Source organism: Colias croceus, chromosome 6 (assembly GCF_905220415.1).
Source record: "Colias croceus chromosome 6, ilColCroc2.1".
Classification (NCBI taxonomy): domain Eukaryota; kingdom Metazoa; phylum Arthropoda; class Insecta; order Lepidoptera; family Pieridae; genus Colias; species Colias croceus.
In genome coordinates this window covers 10,888,773-10,906,899 of record NC_059542.1, presented here as the reverse complement: position 1 = coordinate 10,906,899, position 18,127 = coordinate 10,888,773, and the positions used below count along the sequence as shown (strand labels likewise).

The 18,127-nt window shown below is 33.7% G+C and overlaps 1 protein-coding gene across 1 annotated transcript; it reads right to left on the bottom strand.

Annotated features, from left to right (window-relative positions):
* Positions 1-578: 578 nt before the first annotated feature.
* Positions 579-17,760, bottom strand: LOC123692654 (elongation of very long chain fatty acids protein-like). The gene is made up of 6 exons (XM_045637423.1): positions 17,649-17,760; positions 13,349-13,539; positions 12,729-12,863; positions 6,687-6,792; positions 3,691-3,827; positions 579-1,469 (listed from the first exon to the last, which is right to left on the bottom strand). The coding sequence occupies exons 1-6, from the start codon at positions 17,707-17,709 to the stop codon at positions 1,206-1,208; spliced, it is 894 nt and encodes a 297-aa protein (XP_045493379.1). The 5' UTR covers positions 17,710-17,760; the 3' UTR covers positions 579-1,205.
* Positions 17,761-18,127: the final 367 nt, after the last annotated feature.

Sequence of the window (18,127 nt, the reverse complement as noted above, 5' to 3'; positions counted from 1 at the left end):
GAGTAAATTACCTACTTAGGGCTGATTTTTCAATCCTTGGTTAAAACTTATTCGTAATAACGTATTAAACTACCATTTCAAAAATGTATTCTAATTGTCCGTATTTGACAGTTTACAGGTGACATTTTAATATGTTCGTGTAATACTTTATATTAGACGGATACATTAACCAAGGATTGAAAAATCGGCCCTAAAATATATAGTAGCATTTTATAATAATTAGCAAGTAGCAGTATATTTGAGTAGAAGTCTATTTTAAGATTAATATGATGTAAATCTCGAAGGGCATGATGATATTACAGAATATTATACATCGAGTATTTGGACGTGCGATGTGATTGCGTTATATTTAGACTTTATGATTTAAAGCTGTATTTATAGCTTATAAAGCAAATGGAAACCAGGGCATAAAGATTATGTAACAACACCTCGTGAAAACAACAATATAATTAACTATTCGATCCAACAAAAAATAGGATGGATTCAGACACGCATTTGAGATGTCATGAAAAGAAAAAGCTTGAATTTGAATTCAGAATCTATATTCATAAATATTTTTATATGTATGAACGTTTTTCTCTTTCTTCGTCAATTCTTCAGATTTTTAAGCAATGATTGTGTGAGGCACGGTACCGTAAATAAGATAATAAGGTAAGACTCTGAACTCAAATAGGCATTCCGGTAGTGTGAGGCGGGCCTATAATGATAGAAAATAACGTTAAAATTTTGGAATAATATGGATGTTCTAATCAAGCAAAAGAAAATTAGAAAGCAAAAGGATTCCCAAGTTATTTTTCAAATAACGTTTGACACGTTATTCACACATAAAGGTCATTGACCTTCCTCTTAGAAGAAGCGCATTATACCATCGAGATACTCAGAACGAACACTAAAACGTATAATGGGGCCTCTTCACAATCGAAAACGTTGGCCGAACAAATGATCGTCGATGTTTGCCGCCATTACGGTGATTGTGAATAAACATCTACAATGATGGCCGATCATAGAGAATTAGGCCGTCTACACTATCGTGATTGCTTCTACTCGCCCAACGCTGCCCATTGTGAAGAGGGCCTAGGTATATGAAGGCGAACCGATTGCGGCTGTGTATTCAGACATTGGTCTTACGACACACAAAAAAACTCATACTAACTACGCTTCCATGTATAAATAGATACATATTAAAATTAAATTTTCTAACTACGCTATGATCGGACAGCAGTCCTTTCCTCCACGTAACGAGCTCTTACAAGTTGCTGAATATCATTGTTCTCACGTTTCTTAACAATTCCATTTTCATCCTTTTTGGCCTTTGGTTTTCTGACATACGTCTTGATATAGAAATCGAGGAAGAGGATTAGCATGAAGGTGTTCTGAGGTAGAAAGAGAGCTGCCGTCCATCGTGGGAAGCCACAAGTTGGCACGAATATGATGCTGCCCATGTGGACTACGTTGTGGAAGAACTGGATCTGAAATTTTAAGATACTTGTTATATTTTTTGAAGTCAAAAAGAAGGCGTTTCTCGACTCTATTTTTCTTTTGGCCCATTCTGAACATTTCAATGCGGTTTTGTGTTTTTTTAACAATTATATATAATTAATTAATATATTAGGTATATAGAATATATAATATGTTTACGATGGAACTATGTTTGTAGCTAAGAGTAGGTGTTATTGTTTAAATTTTAAAGTTATCTTGAGAAACGATTTCATTTGAAAAATTGTAATAAAATAAGTATTTATAACAATTTTTCAAACAATAAAATAATATATCTTAATACCTTACAAAACGATTTTAATATAGGTACCTATCTATATACTTATAATAAATCTGTAGAAGGGTCAATTCTGTACATTGAAAATATTGAAAAAATAACTAGCAGGGGGTGTTACTGGATCGATACCAAACCCAAATACGTGATTAAAAAAATTTTTGTCTGTCTGTCTGTCTGTCTGTCTGTCTGTCTGTCTGTATGTGAAGACATCACGTGAAAACTACCGGTTCGATTTCGATGAAACTTGGTATAATTATACCTTATTATCCTGGGCGTAAAATAGGATACTTTTTATCCTGGAAAAATACGTAGAAAAAAAAATAATCTCAATTTTTCAGTTATCCATAGACGTTGTTCTGTAGTAGGTACCGCGAACACACGTTGCGTATTATTGTAGACCTAGCCGTATTTGGGTCCAATAGATATTTGTAAGATGTCATTGTCCGAGTTACTCAAAATGGAGAAATAAACCATCCACGCAAAGACCGACATCCGCGCGGACGGAGTCGCGGGCGGAAGCTAGTCCACAATAAATCTTTAAAACTTCGCAATTTTTTCATCAAAACTACGGATTTTGATGTGGTTTTTTTAATAGATAGAGTGATTCAAGAGGAAGATTTTAGTATATAATTTATTAGGTTTTAGACAAAGCGGGCGAAGCCGCGGGCGGTAAGCTAGTCAATAATAAAATCGTTTTTATAATAGATATAATATCGATATTTAAAAATTATACCGTAATTTTTAAATATCAATATTATTTTTATTTTTACTTAGTTACCTACAATCTTACATACTAAATATTCCTCGTGTGAGTATGTGTTCTAAACTATATATTTAGTACAAAAGGTCAAAGAAAAGTTTTATAATACTGCGGTGACAAAGTCTTAAAAAGCGAGGCTCAAAGGGAAGCCAACATGAATTTAACAACTTTGCTCAGATTAATGCTTGTTATCATTGGAAATTATTTTGAGAATTATAATTTAAAATATTTAGAGGTCACATGTTAGGTTTAAGGGACCTTCATATAAAAAATTTAGAAGAAAAAATCCAGATCTATAAAAATATTACGTATAAAGTAGTCTCTGCTCAGTTTTAGTTGTTTTTCGCACGTAGCGTCACTTCAATTATTTATCGCATAACTTTTTCCCTATAAAATTCCTAATTTGCGCTGTTTTCGTTTTGCGACAGGAATATCCTTCTTCCTCATGTATGTTTAATTATGCAAAAATTTATCAAAATCAGTTCAGCCGTTTTGCCATTAATACGAAACACACATTCAACCAGGAAATACATTTAGATATTTCCCAAATACTTTATAGGGAAAGTAATAGCTTTGTCATGGGAATTCATTACATTTTTTTCTGCGTCTTTGCAGAAATTCAAGTAAATTACCTTAATTAAATGAAACAGTTTTTAAGGACACTGTTACGTGTGTATGGTAATTAAAGGCTTAATGGTCTAATAACTGATTGTTTTGTTGCGTGAATACTAAAACGTGTTAAAATCAAAATAGGAAGACAATTGAAGTTTCAATGTAAACATTTTCCTCGTCATGAATTTTTAACAGTACCTGTGATTTGCGTACTATTCATCAAAATATTGTTAGCCAACAATCACAGACACAATAGAAAATCTATTGTGTCGTGGACCGGTCTGGCCGCTGGGGGCTCAATGGGTTAATCTAAGTTTTTATAAACATTTTTGAAGTGAAACTTCTTTAGACGCGTTGAGAGTAAAATTTCATAGTCGCGTTATGGTAATACCAACACGTCATGGAGTAGAGCGACGAATCTTTGAATCTTGCAAATAGATTTCACGTTTGACACGTGTGCTCGGCACACACGCTGTTTTTTGTTCATCAACCAACTTACAATTTCCTATTTTTTTTTTTTATAAATATTACAATCATTACTTACAATTTGCAGCTGTGTAATATATTTCTTCCACCAGAGAGAATTCTTCACACTCGGGTAAACTACCGTTAATAGATAGTACGAATACATAACTACGTGAACAAATGTATTGATCACGCCAACCATAGTTCCGTGGCCACCTGGAAATAAAAAATATAATTTTTATTATAGTTACCTACGTGGAAAATTAAAAAAAAAAAAACGTGTGGCACTCAGGGACTGCCGCGGTAAAGCTATTGCATAGCATGCCTTCAAGCCACACCTCCGCCCGTCGGAGTGGGGAGCGTGAGGTTTTTTCGTTACGGAATTTCTAGATTTGGTCCCCGCGGTCAAGGCCTGCGATACAAGCTATGCAATAGCTTAAAAAAATCTCATATTTTCTATCTATTATTATCTATTAGTTACGGTTGGATTTGTTTGCGCTTGCGTTATAAAATCTGGGGGCACGGTAGTGCCCCCGCCAAGACGAGCCAAGCGAACAAGCGAAGCGCACGGGCACTACCTACCTTTTCTCGAAGCGCTTCGACGTTTTTTTGAACCCTCATAACTTGGGTTTGGATTATGCTAGATCAACAACATTTTCGGGATATATTGTCAATAGCAGACTTATTGAAAATATTAAGTTTAAATTACATTAGCTTTTATACTTCAGATTTTATTTATATCTAAAAAACGCTAATTTCGTCACTGACTCACTGATGATCATCAAAATTCTTAAGGTATTTCCTAATGTCCTAGAAAGCTGAAATTTTGTATGTAAGCTAGTATTAGCACACAAACAACAAAAAAATTATAAAACTTGTAACTTTCATCCCCCAACCCCTTAAACTAGGGGATGGGAGTTTGTATGAGACCTGTAATTTTAAATTAAATTTTGATGACGCTAGAGGTCTAATCTAATAATCTAAAACTTGGTTCCCCTAGATATATACATATATGTATAGGTACTCCTTATTAAAAAAAGAATTAAAACTTTAATCGACACTTTTGTTACAAACAACTGACAAAAAGTAATGAAATCCCACCAAAAACATTTTCATGTAAAATGTTGCCAAGACGAGCCCATATGACTCGCACTGTCAAAAAGTTATCAGATCTCATGTAGAGCCAAGCTTCTAACACTACACGCCCTAACTCTACAAGGCCTAACTTCACAAACTCTACACCTTAGTCAAAATATGTGGCTTGGCCGTTCGTTACTACAAGAACTATTGTATAACACAAAAGTAATGAACAGTGAATTAATTATTCACCTTACGCCGATGTGAATGTAACGAACGACCAAGCCACATATTTTGACTAAGGTGTAGAGTTTGTGAAGTTAGGCCTTGTAGAGTTAGGGCGTGTAGTGTTAGAAGCTTGGCTCTACATGAGATCTGATAACTTTTTGACAGTGCGAGTCATATGGGCTCGTCTTGGCAACATTTTACATGAAAATGTTTTTGGTGGGATCACTGTTTCAATCAACTATGGATTGAAGAGGAACGAAGGCAATCTGACAAACATAGGTTATAATAATAATGAAAAGTTCTTTAGAATTGTATAAAGGTATTATGTATGTATAAGGTATATTAATATAATGAACCTAACTAGAGTATCATTATTGAAAATTACGATCTAGCCTTGTACTATAGGCTAATGAGTAATATAAACTTAATTTGCTAGGTAAAGTATGTCTAAGAACGTATCCATTAACACTTTTCTTAATGTCTCTATTAAGGCGAAAACACTTCGTTTATGTGTTCTTTGTGAATAGCACTCCACTAAACTAACTCAAATGGTTTTATCCTTTTCAGTCTTCTCACTATGTCCGTGTTGTCAAGGAGCTGGATAGCCTCGACTTTCACATGATGATGAAGTCTGCGTTCGTGAGCTTCGGCGTTCTTTTTAATTATGTCGGTGACGAGATCTACTTTTGAGGTCCCGATGTAGGTCGTCATTTCTGGGAGCATTTACGATCTCCCTGAGTACTTTATTTTGAAACCGTTGTATGATTCTGATATTACTTGGTTTGGTACAGCCCCAAAGCTGACTACCATAAGTCCACAAAGGCATAAGGACTTGTTTATACATGAGTAATTTGTTTTGCTCTGAAAGTGAAGAAAGCTTCCCAATTAGCCAGTACGTATATAGCCTTGTAGCGAAGCTCTAACTCCTCGCGTTTCTTTTTGACATGAGCCTTCCAGCGAAGCTTTGTGTCTAGTGTCATACCCAGATATTTAGCTGTGCTTTCATAAGGTATTACATGATTATTTATGTATACCGGATGATAATTTGGCTTTTTGTTTGTGAAGTCTAGTCGTGAATAGATTTAGACTCATTGAGTTTTATTCTCCATTTTGCGACCAGTCAAAGATGGTATTAACAGCTATCTGAACTTTTTCTACTGCTTCTTCATGGGTATCACCTGTGGCCATTATAGCTTTGTCATCAGCAAATGATGCAATGGTTTTGTTCTCTAACTTAGGAATATCGCAGGTGTACGATAAGTACAGAATAGAACCCAGAACACTCCCTTGCGGTACTCCAGCTACTATAGGCTTAAGCTCTGAATATGCATCATCTTGTCTTACTATAAACATACGCTGTGACAAGTAAGACTCCAAGATGTCAACGAACTGTTTTGGGAGCATATTTCTTAATTTAAATATAAGCCCCTCGTGCCATACTTTATCAAACGCTTGGGCCACATCTAAAAACACCGTGGAGCAAACTTTTATTTCTTCTAGAGCCTTTTAATTATATTGGTAATCCTATGTTGTGTCCCAGAAATTAAGTGTCTTTCCTCGATTATGGGTTTTAACTGTTTCAAGATGGAAAGAAGGATGAAGAGTAGATAAAAGATAAATTATGACAATCTTGGTACAGTGGCGCTACCTTTGATAAATTTGAGAGAGAGTTTTTTTTCATAAGAGAGCCTTTTGAAAACGGATATTATTTGGGAAATTTTTAATACCACTAATCTATAAGAACATGACTATATAAAATCATAAAATCACCTGGTAAATAAGTAGCAACACCCCACGTAAGCATTACCATACCAGCGTGATGATACACGTGAAGGAAGGATACTTGATTGAACTTCTTTCGAAGCACGAAGAATATCTGAAAATTAACAATAAAACATAAGAACAGTTCTTTGGCATATTATGTAATATGAAGTTACATAGTACATATAATAAATAAATAAATAAAATAAAAAACACTTTATTGTACAATGCACAGATATAAAAATACAACGATAAACAAAATGAATCTTCACCGTACAAATTGGCGGCCTTATCGCTTTAAAGCGATTTCTTCCAGGCAACCTTGGGATATAGGAAAATGAAAAGATAGAAAAAGGTAGATAGTGCATATACAAGGAGTGAATACAAATAAATATAATAGATATAAGTAAGGTATAAAATTACATATAACATAAGAAAGAAAGAAAAACGTGCAGAAGAGGATATAAAAAATTTCAAGTAGAGAAATAGGTAAAACAGAACAGATACAGAATGACTATGAGGACAAATAATATTTTTTAATTGCAGCTTTAAAACTATTCAAAGTTTGCGCTTGCTTTAATGCATATCTATGTAAAATAAAATTGTAATATTGACATGATTAATGATTATGATAAGCAACTATGGAGTTTCTTGCCAGTTCTTCTTCATAGATACTGCTTTCCAAATCGGTGGTAAATGTATATACATTATACATACAAGCTTTCCACCCGCGGCTTCGCCCGCGCAGTCAAAGAAAAACCCGAATAGTTCCCGGTCCCGTGGGGTTTCCGGAATAAAACCTGTCCTATGTCCCGGCCTATGTCCTTTCTCGGATATCAAAATATCTCTATACCAAATTTTATGCAAATTGGTTCAGTAGTTAAGGCGTGATTGAGTAACAGACAGACAGACAGAGTTACTTTCGCATTTATAATATTAGTATGGATAAGTAATTTGACGATTTGAAAGTGCATAAATGTTTGAATTTGAGTGGAGAGTTTGAGTTTGATTAAAAACGTTCTCAAATACTTCATATGGGCTTTAGGGCAACATTATAAGTAAAAAGACCTAAAAGGTGTAGATTACCAACATAGCACAATTAGATCTTCAGAAACCGCACACTAACGATTAAGACGTAAAAGATGGCATGATTTAAGTAGTAAGCAAAAATGAGGCAATTGAAGAAAATTCTGGCAATTTAAAATTCTAATGTACATACATCAGGAGCATAAATAGGATTTCGTTGACTTGTAAATTTAACAGTCATGAAATAATAAATAATTTAAATGGTTCTAAATGTGCATAGGCCGAGGTCAGCTAGAATCGACAAAAAACGTATTGAAATTATTAATTTTATTCATACATTACAATGCATAGCTGTTCTTAAATTTATTGGTAGTACTTTAATCAGTCGTAAAAATTTCCAATTTAAGGAAGATTAGAAAAATGATTTTAACAATAGTTAGGGAAATTTCGATTGACAGAAGAATTACGATAAGTCAGGAAATATTTCTATAAGTCAAGAAAATTTCCATAAGTCAGGAAAATTTCTATAAGCTGGAAAATTTCCATAAGAAACGAAAATTTCTATACGCCAGGAAAATTTCTATACGCCAGGAAAATTTTTATAAGTCAGGAAAATGTATATAAGCCAGGAAAATTTCTATACGCCAGGAAAATTTCTATACGTCAGGAAAATTTCTATACGCCAGGAAAATTTCAATACGTCAGGAAAATTTTTATACGCCAGGAAAATTTACGTACGTCAGGAAAATTTCTTTTCGCCAAGAAAAATCCATAAGTCGGAAAAAAATAAGATAAGTCAGGAAAAATTTGTATCAGTCATGAAAATTTCTATACGTCAGGAAAATTTCAATACGTCAGGAAAATTTCAATACGCCGGGAAAAATTCTATTAGCCAGGAAAATTTCTATACGCCAGGAAAAATCCATAAGTCGGGAAAATTTCTATAAGAAAGGAAAATTTCCATAAGTCCGGAAAAGTTCTATAGGTACGTCAAGAAAAATTCTATAAGTCAGGAAAAATCCATAAGGCAATCAAAAATAATATTATAGATAAATTATGATAAAAAACGTATTTAAGGCGATAGAAACGATTCAACTACAAATATATATTTAAACATGGTATGCATAATAAATAACCTTATATTTCGTGTTTCTCAGAAATAATTCAGAAGAGAACTTAATACAACGGTTCCGTGAGATGGGAGAGGATACGGAAGATTGCTCTAAGTCTAAACAGTTGTTAGGCCATTGTGAAGGTTATTTATTTAATTAAGTATTAGAGTAGAGTATATTATTATTTATTTAAGTAAGTAGAGTATTAGAGATAATGTAAAAAGTAGTTTTAATTCTACTTATATTATAAACTAGATTTCCGCCCGCGGCTTCGCCCGCGTTTGCAAAGGAAAACCCGCATAGTTCCCGTTCCCGTGGGATTTCCGGGATAAAAACTATCCTATGTGTTAATCCAAGTTACCCTCTATATGTGTGCTAAATTTCATTGTAATCGGTTCAGTAGTTTTTACGTGAAAGAGTAACAAACATCCATACATCCATACATCCATACATCCATACATCCATACATCCTTACAAACTTTCGCCTTTATAATATTATATATTAGATGCGAAAGTTTGTGGGGATGTGTGTGTGTGTGTTTGTTACTCTTTCACGCAAATACTACTGAACCGATTACAATGAAATTTAGCACACATATAGAAGGTAACTTGGATTAACACATAGGGTAGGTTTTATCACGGAAATCCAATGGGAACGGGAACTATGCGGGTTTTCCTTTGAAAACGCGGGCGAAGCCGCGGGTGGAAATCTAATTATCTATGTATGTATTTATTTGAAATTATATACTATGTATGTTTATCGGGCATCTGGTTTCCATAACACAAGCGAAAAGCTTAGTATGGGATCAGATCGTGCCGTGTGTGTAATTGTGCCGAAATATTTAGTATTTATTTATTTATTATTTAATTATAACAAACTCAAAGACAATCAAAATTTTCCTCTTTATAATATACATTCATACTTTTTAATATTATAAATGCGAAAGTAACTCTGTCTGTCTGTCTGATACTCATTCACGCCGCGGGTGGAAAGCTAGTCGTCTATAAATTTATATTTACAAATATTGCGCATGCTTCTTATCATATTCGGTAGTGTCAAGTGTGGTTTGAGATCCGTACATACAAATATGTCTAGACTAGCTTCCGCCCGCGACTCCGTCCGCGCGGAAAAATTTGAAAAGTTAAGATTTTTTTTTTTCTACGTATTTTTCCGGGATAAAAGGTATCCTATTTTATGCCCAGGATAATAAAGTATAATTATTGGTAAACTTGGTAGTTTCATCGAAATCGAACCGTTAGTTTTCACGTGATGCTTGAACATACAGACAGACAGACAGACAAAAATTTTTTTAATCGCATAATTGGGTTTGGTATCGATCCAGTAACACCTCCTGCTATTTATTTTTTCAATATTTTCAATGTACAGAATTGACCCTTCTACAGATTTATTATATGTGTCTAGATGTTCCTAGTCCCAAATCAAAGGAAGTTACACTTTATACATTTTTCAACGTATAAAACCGTGGGTTAAACCATTTCGACCTCAATTACCAAACAATGTCTACGCGTGTATATAAATCTTTATTTCCAAGTAATTATTTTAATTTTCATGGCATTTGTATAGTATAGGAAATTTTCTGTTCTATTTTTATACTATGTTTTGTTTGGTAAATAAATAAACACAGCCTTTATTGTTTCAAATAATAACTTGGCTACTCAGCCGAGTCAAAAATTAGACCATTTTTAAATAGGTTTGTCTCGCGCAGATTTTTAGGAAGCATAGATAATTAATAATAATTTTTGTTAAAACATTTTAGATGTTAAAAATATCGTGGATAAATAGAAAATGGGAATTTAAATTATTTACGTCCAAATTTTCATAGCCTCATAGCTGCAACTGTTATCATTATAAGAAACTCAATGAAATGAAATGAAAATTTATTTGTATTAATTGTTTTTTAAGCTATTGCATAGCTTCTATCGCGGGCCTTGAGCGCGGGGACCGAATCGAGAAATTCCGTAACGAAAAAATCTCACGCTGCCCACTCCGACGGGCGGAGGTGTGGCTTGAAGGCATAGCAATAGCATGCAATAGCTTTACCGCGGCAGTCCCCGAGTACCACACGTCGTTTTTTTAATAACTACATACATTAGTTTTTATTACAAGAAACTCAATTTTTTTAGTTGTTTATTGTGATAACTATGACCATAGGCCATAAAATATAATACTACTAAATAAGAGCAAAAATAAGGGAGAAATAAAAAATGTTACAAAAACCTAAATCAAGATCTTTTTAAGAGCAGACGAAGAGGCGTTAGTAAACTAGTAATAAAATATATACATCAGCACTTTTTATTTTATAAACAAAACGTGCAAGGTTAATGAACTCATGTTGCATAATAATACATGGCTTGGCCTCGATTTCGTTTACATATTCATCCTTACTAAAATTATAATTAATGCGAAAGTAACTGTCTGTCTGTCTGTTACTCAATCACGCCTTAACTACTGAACCAATTTGCATGAAATTTGGTAAAGAGACATTTTGATACCCAAGAAAGGACATAGAATAGGTTTTATCCCGGAAATCCCACGGGAACGGGATCTATGCAGGTTTTTCTTTGAGTGCGTGGGCTATGCCGCGGGTACAAGCTAGTTATAAATAAATGTTCCGATTTAAGGGTTTTTTTGCGAGGGTTTATTTTTAGAAAAAACACCTATCGTAATTCGTACCTAAGTATCCATGTGAAAAATGTTCGTGGAATTTTTAACATTGTCCGGTAACCTTTTAATGAAATCGTACATAATTATAATCTAATATTGCTAGAATCAATATTTTAATTTTAATACCTATCCTGTATACAAAACTAAACATTTTTAAGATTTGTTGACTGAATATTAATAATTTCTTATCTACTTTGTTGTGTACCTTTTTTTTATAGTGGGGAAATTTTCCAAAGATACCCACGGCCCTCGGGGAAGGAGCCGTGGGTTATGTCGGATTCTTACCGACTAAAACCCCACTGTTTTCCATCGAGCCGCTTTAATGATGGGGCCGCGGGTATTGGTTGTTTACTATTGCGATAGTTGCAAAATTTACAATTTTATAATTTTAACTGAAACTGACCTATTCTAATATTTTGATACATATTTTTTTTTTATTTTACAATTATTATTTATCATGGAATTATTATTTATTATTATTATTTATTACTAGTGGTCCGCCCCGGCTCCGCCCGTGGTACATATTTCGCAATAAAAGGTAGCCTATGTCCTTTCTCGGGTATCAAAATATCTCCATACCAAATTTCATGCAAATTGGTTCAGTAGTTTAGGCGTGATTGAGTAACAGACAGACAGACAGACAGAGTTACTTTCGCATTTATAATATTAGTATGGATTATTTATTATATTCACTACTTTTATCATGGAAAAAGCAAATAAATAAATAAATATTACATCACCACTAATCAGAACGGTGAAGGAAAACATCGTGAGGAAACCGACAAGTCTAACGGTACATTTACTTCAAAGTTCAAACGAACATAGAGCTAGAGCAAGATTATTTCGTGATCTTTTAGTGTAAACAAAAACTTGTATTCAGTGTTGTTCAGTATTAGAACGTTGCATAGAATATTTTCTAACGCACGCAAGAACAACGACAGATCACAGAATGCTCTATGCCTGTTTACACTATAAAAATTTGACATAGTGGGGTTAGAATGAGCATCCGCTCGTTTGATGTAAATGCACCAGAATCAAATGCTCGGCGACATGTGACATCTGTCAACCCACACTTGGCCAGCGTGGACTGCGATGGAAAGTACACTAATAGGACGTGTTCCAGCAGTGGGAACGTATATGGGCTGATGATAATGATGATAAGACGTCATTATAACCTGATCTAATCGGCATTTATCATACTAATAAAGATTTTTATACGATGCTTACCGTGTCCATTAGGTCGACAATTTTCAGAAGGAAATAATAATACACCAAACTGGCCATCGCCAAGGCGCTTTCTGAATTAGTTGGGTCAAGTGGTTCGCATATCCACTTGTATTTAGATATCCAGATCCGTACCGACTGAAATGGTAATTATTAAGATTATAACAAGAGTTATGAATGTCACTCAATAATAAATACATAATAAAAAATATACACGGTGTCCCAATATTGGCATTATAAGTACCTACAAAGGGACTTGTAGTTTTGCATACACTGATTACGCAAAAAATACTTACTAAGGGCTGATTTTTCAATCCTTGAACTTATTCATCGAATAACGTATTAAAATACCATTTCAAAAATGTATTCTAATTCTCCGTATTTGACAGTAAACAGGTGACATTTTAACCAAGGATTGAAAAATCGGCCCTTAAACAATAAAATTACGTCAAAAAAATTGTATTCGAAATATATTTGCAAGATTTCTTTCCTGCCAAAAATAACTCTTAAGCCTTGTCAAGCCATCTACAAGAGCATGCTCAGGCGAATGAGCGGCTCATTTTGGCAGGAAAGAACCATATACTTATTAATAATGTTTTATTCAAATTTTACAAAATACTTACGGCTATAAAAAGATACGCACAAGCAACTACTTGTATTGCGTTATATACGATGAGGGTACGTTCCAAATTAAAGGGCTTTCTATTCTTCATCCACTGAGGACCCCATTTGAACACGAAAACAAGGTACAGGGCCAGCATTGACATTACAAGGTAGGGCTTCGCTACTAGCGGCCATTCCTTCGTTCTGGTATCTGAAAAATATTATAAGATTAATAAAAAAAGACGTGTGGCACTCGGGGACTGCCGCGGTAAAGCTATTGCATAGCATGCCTTCAAGCCACACCTCCGAGGCCGTCGGAGTGGGGAGCGGTGGACGGAATTTCTCGATTCGGTCCCCGCGCTCAAGGCCCGTGATAGAAGCTATGCAATAGATTAAAAATTAAATCATGGTTTTCTTACGAGTAAGGCTACAAAATAAATTAAAGAAAAATGAGAAACAAACAAGAAAGTTTATAAAATACTAGCTGTGCCTTGCGTTTTTACCCGCAGTGCTCCGCTCCTGAGATGATATTTATAGCGTCGATAAATGGGCTATCTAACACCGAAAGAATTTTTTAAATCGGACCAGTAGTTCCTGAGATTAGCGCGTTCAAACTAACAAACTATTCAGCTTTATAATATTAGTATAGATTGTACTGAGGCTTATTTTCCTTTAATTAATAATAATTATTCATACAAACATAAAAAGTATGAAAGGTCAATCACGCAGAGAAATTTCCACAATACGTTACAATTTTGTTTTTATTGAATTTATAATTACCAATAATTAATATTAAATATGATGTGAATTAATTTTCACTATTCATGCTTAAAAACTACTTTAGCATACATTTGCATAATATCAGCAAGCAAACAAGTGAATTCAGATTTCTGGGTTGATTAAATTTGTCGATATTATTTCTAATGCCTTTTCACCTTTAGTTAAAATATCCTACTTCACTACATAGTATAAAACAAAGCTTTCGCTTTCCTTATGTCTCTTTGTATGCTTAAATCTTTAAAACTACGCAACGGATTACGATGCGGTTTTTTTTATTAGATAGATAGATTCAAGAGGAAGGTTTTAGTATATAATATATTAGGTTTTAGACCAAGCGGGTGAAGCCGCGGGCGGTTAGCTAGTCCTATCCTATCCTACTAATATTCTAAATGCGAAAGTTTATGAGGATGTGTGTGTCTTTGTTACTCTTTCACGCAAATACTACTTAACCGATTACAAAGAAATTTGGCACACGTATAGATATGGCAACTTGGATTAGGATAGGTTTTTCGGGTAGGATTAGGATAGGCTTTCCGCCCACGGCTTCGCCCGCATTTTCAAGTAAAAGCCGCATAGTTCCCGTTCCCGTGGGATTTCCGGGATAAAACCTATCCTATGTGTTAAATCAAGTTATCTTCTATGTGTGTGCTTAATTTTATTGTAATCGGTTCAGTAATATTTGTGTGAAATCCACACCAAATCTTCCATCCTCACAAACTTTCGCATTTATAATATTTCTAGCGGTCCGCCCCGGCTTCCCCCGTGGTACATATTTCGCAATAAAAGGTAGCCTTTGTTCTTTCTCAAGGTCTAAAGATTGTCTGTGCCAAATTTCATCAAAATTGGTTGAAAGGCTTAAGCGGGAAAGCGTAACAGATAGACAGACTTACTTTACTTTTGCATTTATAATATTGGTATGATTAGTAGGATAGGATTAGTAGGAATTAGTAGGACTATTCAAATTCGTCTACGAAATTAAACTACTAATGGTATAAAATAGTAGTCACATACTGTAAATAGTTCATACGTAAATTGTATGTTTAAAATTCGGGAATTCAATGTACCTATTTAATTTCAAATGATCTTTAACACTGTTCTATGACAAGTTTTGTCCAGTAAATACAATATATATTACTAGCTTACCGCCCGCGGCTTCGCCCGCTTTGTCTAAAACCTAATATATTTTATACTAAAACCTTCCTCTTGAATCAGTCTATCTATTAAAAAAACAGCATCAAAATCCGTTGCGTAGTTTTAAAGATTTAAGCATACAAAGCGACATAAGGACAGAGAAAGCGACTTTGTTTTATACTATGTAGTGATAATTATGTAGGTATGTAATTATTAGTGTTTGTATTTACTTAAAATCGAACGTTTATTCTTACAACTAGACATCCTTCGGGAGTTCGAATGCCGAAATTGTTTAATTTAATAGATATGTATTATGTTTTTTATGTAAGTAGTATGTAGGTAGGCATTTTTATATTCATCTTCTTTTAAAGGCTTATTATAGTACGGGAGCTAGCAACGTTTAAAAAAAAAGTCATTTTAGTATAGTTGGGTTTTTGATATACTGTTTCTCTTGCTATTTCGGTTAGAGTCCGGGCTGTCTGGCTGGCCGCAGTGGTTGCGTTTATTAGTGCGCATCTTATCTGCACAGGAAAATATCCTTAATTTAAAGTCATTTTTTAACGCGTAATTTTTAATCTTTTGCCTTTAGATAGATCCATCAGACATAATTTTTTTATTGCAAGACGTTTTTTTCGTTGTAAAATAGGTGCCATACGCAATTTTTATTTCAAAATAACTAAAATGTCATCGAAATAAGTGAAATTACATCAACATGAGTCCGCTTAAAAGGTAAGTAATAACTTTATTATTTATATTATATTATCCTTTTTTAATACTTATATTGAATAATTAGTAAACTAATATTTTTAATAGATGGTTTCATATTTATTACACTTTTGGGTATAAATATGAATTTGATGATATTTGTATTTTCTGGTGTTTGATTTTACGCGAGTATTATACATTTTGAAATTAAAGACTTGGGAAAATAATACAATGAATAAATCGCGTTTAAAATCCGTTAAAAAGTCTTTAATTTCTTGATGATATTTGGTTTTTATCAAGTTTACATTAACGTCCTATTTGAGGTTCGTTAGGAAAAAGGAGGCGATATGGTAGATTGTTGCAAAAAAACTGTAAATAGTAAAATGAATATTATATATAGTATAAATAACACAGTGATTACTTATCCTTCACTTGGACTCATGTTGATGGAATTTCACTTATTTCGATGATATTTTAATTATTTTGAAATAAAAATTGCGTCTGGCACCTATTTAACAACGAAAAAAACGTCTTGCAATAAAAAATGTATGTCTAATGGATCTATCTAAAGGTAAACGATTAAAAATTACGCATTAAAAAATGACTTTAAATTAAGGATATTTTCCTGTGCAGATAAGATGCGCACTAATAAACGCAACCACTGCGGCCAGCCAGACAGCCCGGACTGTAACCGAAATAGCAAGAGGAACAGCATATCAAAGAACCAACTATACTAAAATGCTCACTTGTCAACGTTGCTACCTCCTAGAATATTAGACTTTACTAAATTCAGTCTTCTAGATGATTTAAGCAATAAATTCAGACAAATGCAATCGCATTTAGGAAGGTAGGTTTCTAAATTTAGTAAAAAGTACGGCTACTGACTCACTAAATCGTTGAGGAACCTACCTAATTTGAATCTTTAGAAGACTGAATTTAGTAAGGTGTAATAAGCATTTTGCACTATCCCCTAAATCTTTTACATTTCATTTCCTAGGTTGCCTGGCAGAGATTGCGTTATAGCAATAAGGCCGCCTTTTGTGCAAAATGTTTGTACCGCATTAATTAGTATATACCTAAGGTCTACTTATAATGTTTTGTATATGAAATGTGAAGTATGAAATGATATCTAAGATTAGAATATGAAGTACCCACTATATTATTATGTAAAGATATAAAATAATTATATAACAGATTCAGTCAAAATATAAACTTTCGAATCGATTTCAATTCTTTGTCTTTATTTATTTATTTACTTGGAGCACCAACAAGATATTTATGTTCCGATAAATACATAAAGAACGCGATGGCGGCGCACTGTAGACGCCCTCTGCCCCACATAGGGGCCACAGGACATTAAGTCAAGTAAGTCAAATACATAAAGCCAATTAATGATTTATTATATAATAGGTTTCCGCCCGCGGCTTCGCTCACGCAGTCAAAGAAAAACCCCTAGTTCCCGTTCCCGAGGGACTTCCGGGATCGCGTCATTTTCCCGGGATAAAAAGTAGCCTATGTCCTTTCTCGGGTATCAAAATATCTCCATACCAAATTTCATGAAAATTGGTTCATTAGTTTAGGCGTGATTGAGTAACAGACAGACAGACAGAGTTACTTTCGCATTTATAATATTAGTATGGATTTATGACTTGAATTAATTCCGAGTAAGATTAAAACAAAAATATGAAAATTATAAACACTTACCAACCAATTCGTCAAACAAAAAATTGTAACCCACAAATAACTTCCTAATTAAAACCGCCATTTTGAAAAATAATTTTTATTATTAAAAATAGACCCTTCCTATTGCCAACCGGTGCTGTACTAAACAAAAAATAAGAAATAGCTCCACTTGTCGGAGTGTACATACATTTACATTTATTTTATAAATTCACTTCATTAGTAATTTTTTCTACTGACTCATTAAATTACTTTGTTAATGCAGACGAATTCAAATTATTACTTCGCTCTTAATGCTTTGTTTAGTATAAAAAGTAAACAAAAAAGGTCACCGACTTTCTTAAATTCGAAGTATATTATGTTTTATTCGATTTTTATTGAAGTGAAACTTCTTTATCGGGGTTGGAAAAAAAATTAGTGTAAGTAACATTTTTTCGTTACGCGTGATGTTTTACCGTTACGCGCCATCTTTTTCGTATCCCTACCACGCGTGATTTGACGTA

Coding starts and splice junctions, on each gene's coding strand:
- LOC123692654 (XM_045637423.1), bottom strand. CDS start 17,709: ATGGCGGTTTTAATTAGGAAGTTATTTGTGGGTTACAATTTTTTGTTT. Junction 13,540..17,648: donor TTTGTTTGACGAATTGGTTG/GTAAGTGTTTAT, acceptor AATATTTTTCAG/ATACCAGAACGAAGGAATGG. Junction 3,828..6,686: donor TGTTGCTACTTATTTACCAG/GTGATTTTATGA, acceptor TTTTATTTCCAG/GTGGCCACGGAACTATGGTT.